Genomic DNA, 12,637 nt, shown 5'->3' on the forward strand with positions numbered 1-12,637 from the left:
TTTAACCTTGTTATTTGTCAATAGTGGCAGGTAACGGAAGTGATTTTCATTACTGCAACTGTGGGGCTTGTTTCACAGTAGGAGTGTGTCTGTCAGCAGAGTAAATGTATTCTAATCTGTGGTTGAGCTCTTCTTTCTCTGCCGTATGCTTCTGAAGAAATGCATTTTGAGTGCAGGAAGTTACAGGACACACTAGGGTACCCCGTCTCTCTAGTATGCAGAGAGGGGAAGTACAAAACCTACCTTTTTGTTTCATTTACTGTCACGCACAAACTCTCTAGATGTGTGGCCATATGATGCTTGATTCCCCTCTCCATCACTCCATCACATAAAGCGTCTTCTACACGTCATCACCTGATCGCAGAAATACTACTTTGTATTCACACTCTAACTACATTTTCCTTGCTTTCCTGCGAATGCAGCATATCACTATTTAAGACGGTGCATTACCTGAATCCTGCAGATTAGACTCCTTGAAATGAGTCACATTGATGTAACTCAGAGCTCAGATATTTTGCGTGGATATTGATGCCAACCAGATCAAATACGTATTTTTAATATTATTTCATAGCAGCTTGACCAAAATAGCAGACACTATCTTTAGTGTGTTCAGATAATAGTCAGAGAGGAGCTTAAGGGGGAACGGCACAGTTTCACTAACGAGTTTTTGGTTTGGGTGCAATGTAACACCTTTTTCTGAAACAAGGACAAGTTTTCTCATTTTACTACCTTTTGAGTTCTGATGCTTAGCAGGAGAAGTCAATAGGCACACGTATAAAGTCAATAGGTGCAAGTATACAGATTTTTTTATTCAGAACAAATACAATTATGTCTACTCTTTTTTTTCTTTTTTCCAAATAATTACGTAAACACTTATCAGGCTAACAATAAAGTGCTTGAATGACCTCAGCAAATCCAGGTCCCACTCAGAGAAGAAGGTGGCACATTGGTTGCATCAAACAAACCAATATTTGAATAAAACTTCGTTAATTACACTAGAACGTCCCCCTGTTAAGACCCTGCCATAACACCTTTGCTGGATGAGATAGAGCAAGTCTGGAATTATACACTGAAATATTCACTGCTGGTAGTCAAAACTAAATCTCAGAGAAATTCTAATAGTATCAATTGTTTAGATTAGTTTGGCACATATGTAAAGGGAAGAAAGCACAGGAAAATAAGATGAGAAAGAAGTGCAGCTGTTCATGCAAAGCTGATGGACAATGATGTCAGTAGACACACTCGTGCAAGAGCAGCGTTGGATTCCACTGAAACACAGCTCATATTCAAATGAACAGGGTTAATGTGGAATTCTCCTGTGAAAAGACATCCCGTTTGTGTTGGGGGTAATTTGCTAGACCCCTGCTGAGGCACCCTGGTATACTATGGGAAGTGTTCTCAAACTTTCCTGGCAACAGACCAGGAGAGAGGTGGCAATTCACAGGAGAGAGAAGAAGAAAAGCTTTAACTTCCCTTTGAAAGACATATTTTACAAGAGAAAACAAAGTAAGAATTAGTCTTTTCCCATTTTATGTCATTTTCGAGCCAAACAGCAGTTGGATGTGGTATGTCAGTAAGCATGAAAGGTGAATATACTGTACATACAAGAAAGGAGCACCCCGTGAGAGAAACCTGAAGCACTTAAAGCTATTGAACTCCAGGAATACTGCCTATTCCTGAACACTAAGGCACATGTTCAATTGAGCAAGTCTGCAGAGACAGACAAGAAAAGGGTTACACAATACAAGGGGGATATTTCTTGTTCTGCCAGCATTTACTGATTTAAACTTCTAGTTCCAAATCTACGTTCTCTGCAACTGCATTAAGTTGAGAAAGAAAGAGGTGAATTAAAGTGTCTACACACAAATTTGACTACATATGAGTGTGGAAGAAATGGTCCTGGTTGTCCCCCTTATATTTCAATGACTGAAATGAAAGGTAAGTGCAAATCAGACACCTATTAAATAGCGTGTGGAGTAAAAAAAAAAGAAAAAGACAAACAAAGCATGTTTGTAGCCGTTTGACACCAACAAAAACCACAACCTCCCAATGCAGCATACATCTTTGCTAGATGAGCAAAATGACATTAGCATTGAATGCACAACAGCAAGACAGAGAATCCAGACAGACAGACATCAAAATGCACTCCTACATTCAATCACCACTCACATGCGTATTAGCACCCATATGCAGCATTAGCTCCCAATAATGTCCAACCTTTAATTTACAGACATATAGGCTCATTCGTGCAGACTGAGTGGAAAAAAATGATGGTGATTTTGAAGTCTAAATTATAAAAGGTCTCAAAAATTTAAACCCTCTTCACACTTGTAAGGCAACTGCTGACAAACTACACTGCAGCAATGAGTGACTGGGTTACCACAACCCACATCACACAGTCCAACAGCAAAGGAACACTACAAGGCAGTTTGAGGAAGCTTTACTGTTACATACATTTGTAAATATTTAAATAAAGTAACATTAAGAAATATCTTTTTTCATCTATCAGGACGTAAAAGAAAGCGAGGCAATTAATTGTATAAATACACTTTATTGAAAACAGGAGAACAAATCTACTGATGACTAAATTATCCAACTTGGCCATTTTTTTGTTCTTGTTTTGTTTGTGTCTTATATTTTTTTATACTCTTAAAATAACAGAATTTCTTCCTGGAATAATCTCTGATATACTCTAAAACATTGAAATAAAAGTCTTCCTGTCTCTCTCATACTGTAGTTACAGGAATAATTGTTGTGTATCACGTTGCTAACTGCAGCGAATTGGCAGCCGTGTCACATTACTATTGCAATCATATGTAAAGAAATGGCAAACTATTAAGTTGAAGCACATTATCTTTATGTATTATTGGTATGTAATGGTGTTTGGAAATATATCTGTCCTGTATTAAAGTGTGACTGCATGTGCACTTGCATGAATCAGCACGCACACAATCATCACTGACATTCAACCATCCCCTTTCTTCAGACCTATTAAATGTGATAGCAGGGTGCTGACAGACATCCCATTTTGTCCTCTGTCCTTTGACTACATGGATTACGTTATTCATTTGAATAAAATATCAGTGCTCACAAAGCATAATGGGCCCTGTGTGGAATTCAATCATCTCGGATAATCATCATTATCAATAATGCCAGTTAATTACCATAACAATGAGGCAGGTAATAAATGATGATGTCAAGAAGGAGCTACCAGGTTCAGGAAACAAAGAGGACAGAAATCACTTTTTCTTCTTCTTCTTCTTCAGAAGTGATCTGAATTTTACAGCACGAGGCTGGCCATAACTTCAATAGACAATACAAGAATTTATCATACATTCATGGATCGCTGCCAAAACTGTTATTGCTTAAAATGATTAAGCATCGCCTCTCCACCAAATTACTCCAACACAAAACAGGCAAAATCATTTTAATTAATTTTATATCTAATCTCATTTTAAAACAACTGAGAGTCAACAGACCAACAAAATAATTCTGCTAAGCATCCATAGCATGCAAAACTAAATGGTAAAGCATGCTATGGTGCAGTGTAAAGAATTATCACAGGTTTACTGGTCAGACATTTGTCCTATTTCACTCCTGTGTTTGATTGCAGTGCCTCTCGTCTTTATAAACAAATAATGCAGCAAGAAGACACCACCAAAAATTCACATGCAATTATACACCTGGACAACCAACTGTTTTCATGCAAGCATGTGACTGGACCATCCACCTATGATTGAGTAAGTGAGGGATTGCCTTAAATCTGGAAGATTTTGGCACAACAGGAGGAGAAGTAAGGGATATAGATCAAAACTGCAATCAAAGGCGTGGATTTCAAGCATGAGGTGTGAAGAAAGGCAGCAAAAGTGAGCGTGTGCAAGAGCAGATGACAAAGCAAGCAAAAAGCATCATGTTGTCATTCTAGAGAGGAGTGTTAAGTGTCGTGACATTGCAGCCCACCAGTTACAACTGTACAATATATCTTAGCTTATAAAGACATAACTCTGAAATGCATTCTCTCACTTACAGATTTGGCCGTGGCTGAGATGTACTGGACCACCATCTCGCGTTTGGTGCTCAGGTCCTTTTCTCGCAGCGGCGCTTTGCGATCCTCATTCAGGTTCATGTCCTCCTACACAACAAGAAAGTCAAAATGTTAACAATGAAGCTCTGTGATACTCAACAGTTTTAAGTAAAAACAGATTTTACAAAAATACTTGACATTTGAACTTGAATTTAATAAAACATTTCAAATCAACTGCATTTCACAACCTCAAACTTGTTACAAGGTTATTTACAGCACAATGGTTTCACTAACAAGAAGAAGCTTTTTCAACAAACACACAATTATTGTTCCATTTCCACTAAAATCCTTTAATAGAAAATCCTGTTTCCATGGCTGAAAAAAGTTTGCTGTCTGTTTCTTTATTAAAGTCACGTGGCTCCGCAGCAGAAAATAATGGCAATAATAATTAGTCCTTGAAACGAAAGTAGCAAGGCTGCAGCAATAAAAACTGTACACCCCAACTCAGAACAGGAGAACAAAATCAAACACACTGCTTCTATTGAGGCCATGCAATCACATCAGATAGGCTGGATAGGCAGTATCTGTGTGTTATTGGGAGTATTATCTTCATGCTACTTTAATTCTGCATCACAAAAGAGGCCTTTCATGTGAGAGACATCAGGGATAGAGGGAAGGCTGGACAGAGCACTAAAAGCTAGGGAATGACATGATGATTAGAATGGAGGGGGATGTTTATCAGAAGCACTCTCTCACAAAGAGATGGGTAGAATGAACAGAGTGAAAAAACATCCTCCTCGGGGTTTTAGAACGGCGAACCTAAAGGTGTGGAGGCATGCTGCCCTCTGCTGGGAAGCAGAGAAAATCATTTGTCTTTTAGTACACGTTGATCTGTTCTGACAGTGATTTCCTTTCATGCAGTTAAGTGTAAAATTCAGCTAGAGAAAAAAACGAAGCGCGTGAGTTGAAAGTAAGAACACTGTTTGAATGTCTTACCACAAATAACCTGATTCACAAGGTTTTTCTTCATTTGTTAGCGAAGCATGGGCAGGAATTCCATCCAGGGGCACGGTGACCTGAATTCCTTCAAGCATATTTCCTCTAGTAAATACCCTTTGAGCTAGAAAAATCATTAATATCTATGGGAGATAGAGGAGGGGAGAAAGTGCAGCTGAAACTTTTACAATTGGCAGGTTTTTTTCACTGAAGGAAACCAGCAGGTTTTTCAATTAATCTCTGAACCCTGCTAATTTATCTGCTTAATTGGCATTCAATAAAGGAGGCAAAATGTGATGGGGTGAGTACATTATGGGAGGGGTAGGAGCAGTGGGCCTGCGGGACGCTTGTCAGGGGGCAAACTCGAGGAATGAGCCCTCATGTTTCGCCTCCAAAATGATTAATGCTCTATTATTAATTATACCCTCACAGGCTACATAAAAAGGAGTCTCAAGATATCATGCCTATGCTGCTGATGTGACTGAAATGAGGAGATCTGAGCTTGTATAAATGACGGCGAAGTTACGGGGACAAAGATTCCTCGTTTGTCTCACACTGGTCTGGCAAAATCGACTAAGAATGTATTTCTACAGTAGCCAGGCAATAAAAACACAGCAGACTTTCTGCTGATTGCTTTGTCCTAAATACAGTCGAAGCAATCAACGAGTTTTCATACGTATTGTGCAAAGCTCTTGACTAGCCAGTAACCTAAATCCAACTGAGCAGGTGTTTGACTCACTAAAGACCAGTCCCCAAACAAGCAATAACTGAAGATGGCTGCACCACAGGCCTGGCAGCACCTCACCAGGGAAGATACCAAGCATCTGCTAAAGTCTGTGGATGGTAAATTTCAGGTATTCATTAACTGCGACAGATTTTCATCAAATTATTGCATAGTTTAAGGTTATGATTTGACCTATAAAATGAGTTTGCCCTTGTATTAAAAAGGCGTAAAAGAAATTACTGCATGGATCATATAATGTGGACGTAAGCGCCATAATATTAAAATCTTGAGCACAATGCAAACCGTTAGACACTCACTGCTGTGTTTAGTTTCTAAAATATATATAAAATAATACAAGATGGCCTTAAAATTCCAAAATCCTGTGGTGTGGTAAGCCTAAAACAGAGCAAAACCAGGGCACTACAGGCTTTGTATCATTGAAAGGGAAAATTAATGGGAGCCATCAAATGCATCTCAGGCAGAAAACAGTATGGAGTGCTCACCCTATGGGGAAAACTGGATCTAAGAAAAGTAGAAGTATAAAATGTTTTGCTTCAACTGTGACAAATCAATTATTTTGTCCACTAGCCTCAAGTCTGATCCATGAGTGTGTAAGGGCACATGCAGTAATTCTCCTGTGGGCTGGTTTTAATGTCCTGGTGCAGAGTGGAACTGCTGAGGGATCACATAGGAACTTATTACGAGGAGTGTTCATCCTGACAAGGCTCACAGAGAGGCACATAAAACCCCAAACTAGCCACAGCAGCACTGCAATGTCACATTCTTCTTTCACTGCTCCTCTGTCTTTGCGCGCACCTCAATACCGTTCCCCTGCTCGAAAAAGATATTCTCTAAAGAGCGGAAACAGAGACAAATTGGCACAGAAATCAAATCAGTCGAATCAATCAAGTATGGATGTCATGCTCTTGCAGGTTTTCATGCTGGCAGCCAAGTAAAACCATCATCTGGGCAATAATGCCACGACTGCTAATGGCAACTTGGGAGGAGAGTGCCAATATGCAGCAGCCATATTCACACCATCAGGCAGACGGTCTAAATTGAGGAGATGAGTTCATGCGTTTGACCTCACAAAACACCACGCCTATGCTAGTGTACAGTCATAACTCTACACATTAAAAAAAGGACTGTGGTTATCGTGATACCTCGAGGTTTAGTAAAAATCTTCAACAGAACAGTCAATTCTTTTTATATGTTGTTTTTGTGCTATTAGTGAAGTCGACTACAGCATTATAGCTGCGTTTCTAGTGAGACGCAAATACATGAAATTCCAGCAACTGATTTATGTCTACGCATTTTGATGAGATCCTGTGAATTCAAGCTGTGCACATCTTAGGAAATTCCGTGACAAAACCCATGAGACATACAAACACAATGCCCTCCTAAGGCAGCGCTGAAAGTAAATGTTTTTCCATGCATTTTAACTTTCCCCCTGTACTTTTACAAATATACTCCTGCTCTTAATGGTTGGTTTCAAAAATTCTAGAAAGAGTTCATTTGGCTTTCCTGGCCACTGACTGAGTGTTTCTTCCTATATTTTGACAAACCCTTTTGATGACCTTTCAGTAATAGGCTACGTGCTATTTAAGCTTTGAGATACACGGCGCAATGTGTAACCACTTTGCAGCGGAAAAAAGTATTTTCACTTTCCTGCTAGTCATTAACGCACAGTAGGGGGTCTCACTAATATGCCATGGGTCAGCCCTTTATTTGAAGCCAGCTAGACATCAAGACTGCAACATGTAGGACCATAATAACAATCAATTACAGAATGGGTGTAGAGACAAAGAAGACAGAGAGCAACTGGAATGTGTGTTGAACAGATAGATGTTGAAGAGAAGCTACTATCATCAAAAGAAACTACACACCACAGTTCTGTGTTTACTAGGTTTGACCAGAAAAGTTTACTGTCTATGAGTGTAAATAGCGCTTGCTTAAAAAGTACATAAGTAAATAACCCTTTTTTAAATTTTAATTTCATTACTGTAATTATACTTCCCAACCCAAAGTGTCAAGGCCTGTCAAATGTCAGACCAACAAACATGCCTTCTGTGTCATCTGTCACTGAGCAAATTGAAGCCTGGGTTTAATGTCACGCCGCTGTGAGCACAAACATAGTAATTGAGAGGTGAACTGAGTGACAGGGATGAGCACCCAGGCAAGAAAACACTGAGCACTCGCCTGATGAAAACCAGGAGCACTGGTCGTATTTCTCTGGCCCTGGCAATAAAGACCATTGTATGAGAAAAAAGGAAAGGCAGCCACCGTACCACACACACACACTCAGAGACATTATCCACAATAGTACACACAACCTATGCAATGAAGCCAGAGTTATTCAGCTCCTCACTTCAAAGAGATGGGCTGAAAGCTTTTTGTAAGATTTCAATCCTGCAGTACATAAGGCCAAAAATGCATTTCAATGGAGAAAATCACAAGTGTGACAGAGCTTTGACCCCACGGATGAGTGCGAAGTGAATTTCAAAGTTTGGTACTTCTCACACTGGCCTAAGGAATACGTAGGTGGAGACCGGCCTCACAAAAGGTTAACATCTGAATATAAAACATTTACATTTTCTATAAATCTCAGGTCATTTTGGTTCAGTTAAAAGGTAATATTGGTTCCATAATCTTTTATATCAACAAATCCAATGAAAACACAGAAACCACAATGAACTAATACTGAGAAGTGGCCGAAGTCTGTGTTTAACGTTGTTATCCATAAATAATTCTAAAGACAAAGTACAGAGTAGTTCCTAGATGTCAGAGAGACATGCAGTTCTGCTTATAGGGCTGCCACAAACGATCATTTTGATAGTCGACTAGTCACCGATTATTTTTGCGATTAGTCGACTAATCAGATCATCACCCATTGGACGTAAAAGTACAGCTTATTGCACCAGCAGCATCTGCTCTTATATAACTATCATTAGCTTACAGCTTTAAGTGTTTAAGGTCTGTGCTAACTAAAAATAAAGACAAGATGATAGTTTATTAAATTTGAATGAAATCTGCAGATTGTTTCGGTGAAGTTTAATAAACTCCTTGCTATCTAAAATATAACAGGACACCGGAGTAAATTCTGGAGCATCTCACACTTCTGATGATCAGCTGTCTGCTTGACGTTTATTCAGCTGTGTAAAAACTTTAATCTCAGCCAAACCGATTTACTCAGGAACAAATAAAATACTAAAAAAAAGCCAAACAACAACATTTTTAAGTTATCTAAGTGACTCATATATCATGTTTAACCTGAGCAGCGAAAGAGGCGGTGGGTTTGAAGACGATCTGCCGGGAGTCCGCTGTTCTCACGGCTCTAGTTAGCCTAGCTCCCGGCTAGCTATCGAGCTAGTGGGTAACAGACGTCTCCGAAAACGTCGGAGCGCTTTTGAAAATATGCGGTGTCTTGATAAACTGAGCAGATATTTGAGGTTTACACAGCTACATTCTCGCCTGAAAATATGTTAAACGTTTATTTTATGACCCAGAAAGAATAATAAGAGTAATATTAAAACTAACTAGCTGCGCTATGAATTCTGGGACACAGCTTCTTCTTCTTCGGGGTTTAACGGCAGCTGGCATCCTTGTACATGCAGTGCTGCCATCTTCTGTTTCAGTGCGTTATTACACTCTTAAATCATACTACTTATTCCTGCGTCTTTTGTGATCTTACAAAGCTTCAAACGACGCGTCGACTAATCGTGACTAGTCGACTAATCGTGGCAGCCCTATCTGCTTATACTGCTTTGCAACTTTGTTGGGCAACTTATCGCAATCTGTACACAAGTATTTTGAAAAATACAAATTTATGGCGAAACGAGTATGAATGCATGTCACACATCAATGTAGATTCAGTCACTGAGACATTATTAGAGCTGCAATGCAGACACAGCAAAATTAGAGAGACAACACTGAAGTTTCCTGTGTAACCCGTACTGCCCGGGCGTCTCACCTGAGGCGAAAAAGGCCTTCTTCAGGGTTGGGCAAAATAAACACCATGATACAGGAGAGAAATCACATGATGCTGACACAATCAATTATAAACCACGTAATTTTCAGCGACTCTTTTATTGTTAATTAAAAAATAAAAAAAAAAGAACAACAACACAAAATACTTCCTCAATCACAAGCATTGGCTTCTTTCCTCCACTAACTAATCTCTGGAGACTGTGAAAGCCTCCACCATTATTAAGACTGTGGTGTTGTTTCAAAATAATCTATGCCTGCATTTTTCATAATGAACATATATGTCATCCGGTGCTACATTATAGTTTAGTGGTGCTTTTATAATTGTCTTTCGACAACAGCAGAGATACAGGTAAATAAAAATGGTTGTGTCAATACAACCATGGGATTACTGGATATTTAAAATTAAAGACAAGCTATTTAAAAATAATTTAAGCATCACGGTAAACTCCAGAAAATAGACTTTAATAAAAATTGGTTAATTTATTGCACACCGTTTACTTCAAATGAGGATCAGTAAGAAGGAGTTGCAGGAGTTGTCTACATTACCCCAAGGATATCATGCTAACACATAGGTACTAAAGGTTGTGTGTGTCATCCTAATATTGTTTTGTGGGGCTTTAACAAAGATGGTATGGACATAACTCTATAAACGTATAAGTTACACCAAGGTTTTTAAGTCCTGGATTGATGCTAACGTTAAAGCACTGAAAAAAAATCACAGTTATCTCTCTAAATCCACAGATAAAGCTGTCTCGACTAGATGACAGCTCTGTGGGATCCTGGTTTCAATCATAATGTTGTTAATGCTAATCAAATTGTTTATTTAGTTAAAAGAACAGCATATCATCCCTGTTTGAAAGGACTTTTTTAAGAGACACTGTATAAAACCAGGGTCGGTCTGGAGAGCAATCATTCTATTATCATCCCCCAGCAGCAAAACAAGAATGCATCTGTAGTGAAATATAGATATAAAAAATGCCTTTCAAGCCCTTTTTTGTTTTAACTAGCTCCACACATACTCAAAATAACAGCACTGTGCTTCATAGTGAAATTTTCATTACTTATTATTATGTGGAATTAGCGGTTGTAATAAAACTGTTGTTTAGTACAGCAGATGACGTTTTGCAAGAGAAACACAAAGCTTACCATCATCTTCTCAAAGAGGTCAATGATTTCTTTTTCTGAGAGGTTCATGGACCGCTCATCAAAAAGAGGCTGAGGAACAGGAAGTTCAGTTTGGGTAGACAGGGGATCTGTTGGGTGCTGTATCAGGAGCTTTTCCTTCTTCGTCCCCGTTTTCCTAAAACTGGTAATACGATCACGCTGAAAGAAAACAGATTCATTGACATATTAAAATATCGCACTGCCAGTGAGCTTGTTTTGACTATAAAGTATATGGATCATTAAGAAAAAAAAACATTTTTTAAAACAACTAGATTGAAAGATTGTCTCCTGCTATCAAAAGACAGCACGATTATTATGCACTGATTTCAGGAACAGATGTGTTTCTGCAAACAAATGAAAGTGAGGTTAAAACAAAAAAAACTATAGATTTTTTTTCTTTCATTTTTACTTTGTATTGAAGAAAATATTTACAAAAAATATCTGCCGCATACAGCAAACACCTGTATTTAGTAGATTCCAGTTTGACTTAAAAAACAAACAAACAACTAAATAATATACTTACCGTCAAACCCACAGGATTGCTCAGTTTATGCTCAAGTGATTCTAGCATACAATGCCACTTTGCAAGTTTGCAGGGTAGGGTACTAAGAGACATTCCTTTTTATATTAATTGGTTAATCCTACTCTTATGAATGCAGTAACATTAAGTGTAAAAGCAGAAAAGTATATGAACTGCATGCAACCAGTCACTGTTAGTATTATCAAAGGGAGAGAACATGCTGGATGAATGAACAGATATAAATGAAATTAACAGACAGACATATAATGATGACATACACGATGTCGCAAATGTCAGTATACTGAAGTATTACCGGATGGATCAAACATACTGAAAGCTGATTATTGCAGCAGTAGTACGTAATAATAATATGTTGGCTGTACATCCCAAAACTCATGTAATACTACATGCGTCGGGCTATTTGTTAACTAAGGATATTAAAAAGGCCCCAGGTAAAACCATCTAATCAGAAGTGCTACTAATAATTGCACACTAAATGATCTATGACCTGCTTACAAAAGCAGAGATGCTGAGGGCTAAGTTATGTTCATAATGAAAAATTTAGGCAAACAGACCTTGTTGGTGCAGAGTGCACTACAATAAAAAATGTCTTTCACGGCACAGCTTTAGAGAGCGCTACTGCGGACAGACTTATCATTATTTGCTAATGTGTAAAAACCCACGGTATCATTTTGCCACATGATGTAACTCATATACAGTTAAAATGGCAATTTAAACAATTTGCTTCTGGCACATTTGATCCATCCATATACTTCAGTTAAAAGTCCCATGCAGCTATAAGAAAACGTGAGAGGATGTAAAACAAAACTAATCACACCAAAATTAAACCAAGCACCTTACCATATCATCAGCCAATGTTTTTATGTGTATGTTCTGTTGGAGGGAGGGCACAGTGTGAAAAACAATCCAACAGAAAACGACAACACTGGCAAGTGCACGTCCCATCTCAAGTGTTTTCACATGTACAGTGTCCCCTGGATACCGCAGCGTTTTCTTCTCTCTCTTTGGTATCACAGAGTAGAAAATGGTGTTGCATTTCCCTCTGAGATACCAAATTAAATTTTTAATAATGCTTGCATACATTAGAGAATACATAAAACACATGTGCAAATTGTCTTGGTACCACAGAGGGCAATAGCTCATTCCTGTCTTGAGCAAATACTGTACATGTGCATATGCAGGATATGGTAACACTTGATGA

General features: G+C 38.5%; 1 protein-coding gene across 5 annotated transcripts in view; it reads right to left on the reverse strand.

The window, feature by feature from the left end:
- diaph2 (diaphanous-related formin 2) overlaps positions 1-12,637 on the reverse strand; it is a 373,710-nt gene that overhangs the window by 344,960 nt on the left and 16,113 nt on the right. For 4 of the 5 annotated variants that reach the window (XM_080900480.1, XM_080900482.1, XM_080900478.1 and 1 more), the window contains exons 3-5: positions 12,277-12,309; positions 10,878-11,054; positions 4,028-4,132 (exon numbers count right to left, since the gene is read on the reverse strand). In XM_080900480.1, coding sequence (XP_080756606.1) covers positions 4,028-4,132; positions 10,878-11,054; positions 12,277-12,309 — 315 coding nt within the window. The remainder of the gene's footprint in view (positions 1-4,027; positions 4,133-10,877; positions 11,055-12,276; positions 12,310-12,637) is intronic. The other variant, XM_080900481.1, reaches the window with a different exon arrangement.

Source organism: Rhamphochromis sp. 'chilingali' (assembly GCF_963969265.1).
Source record: "Rhamphochromis sp. 'chilingali' genome assembly, chromosome: 13".
In the NCBI taxonomy this organism is placed as follows: Eukaryota; Metazoa; Chordata; class Actinopteri; order Cichliformes; family Cichlidae; genus Rhamphochromis; species Rhamphochromis sp. 'chilingali'.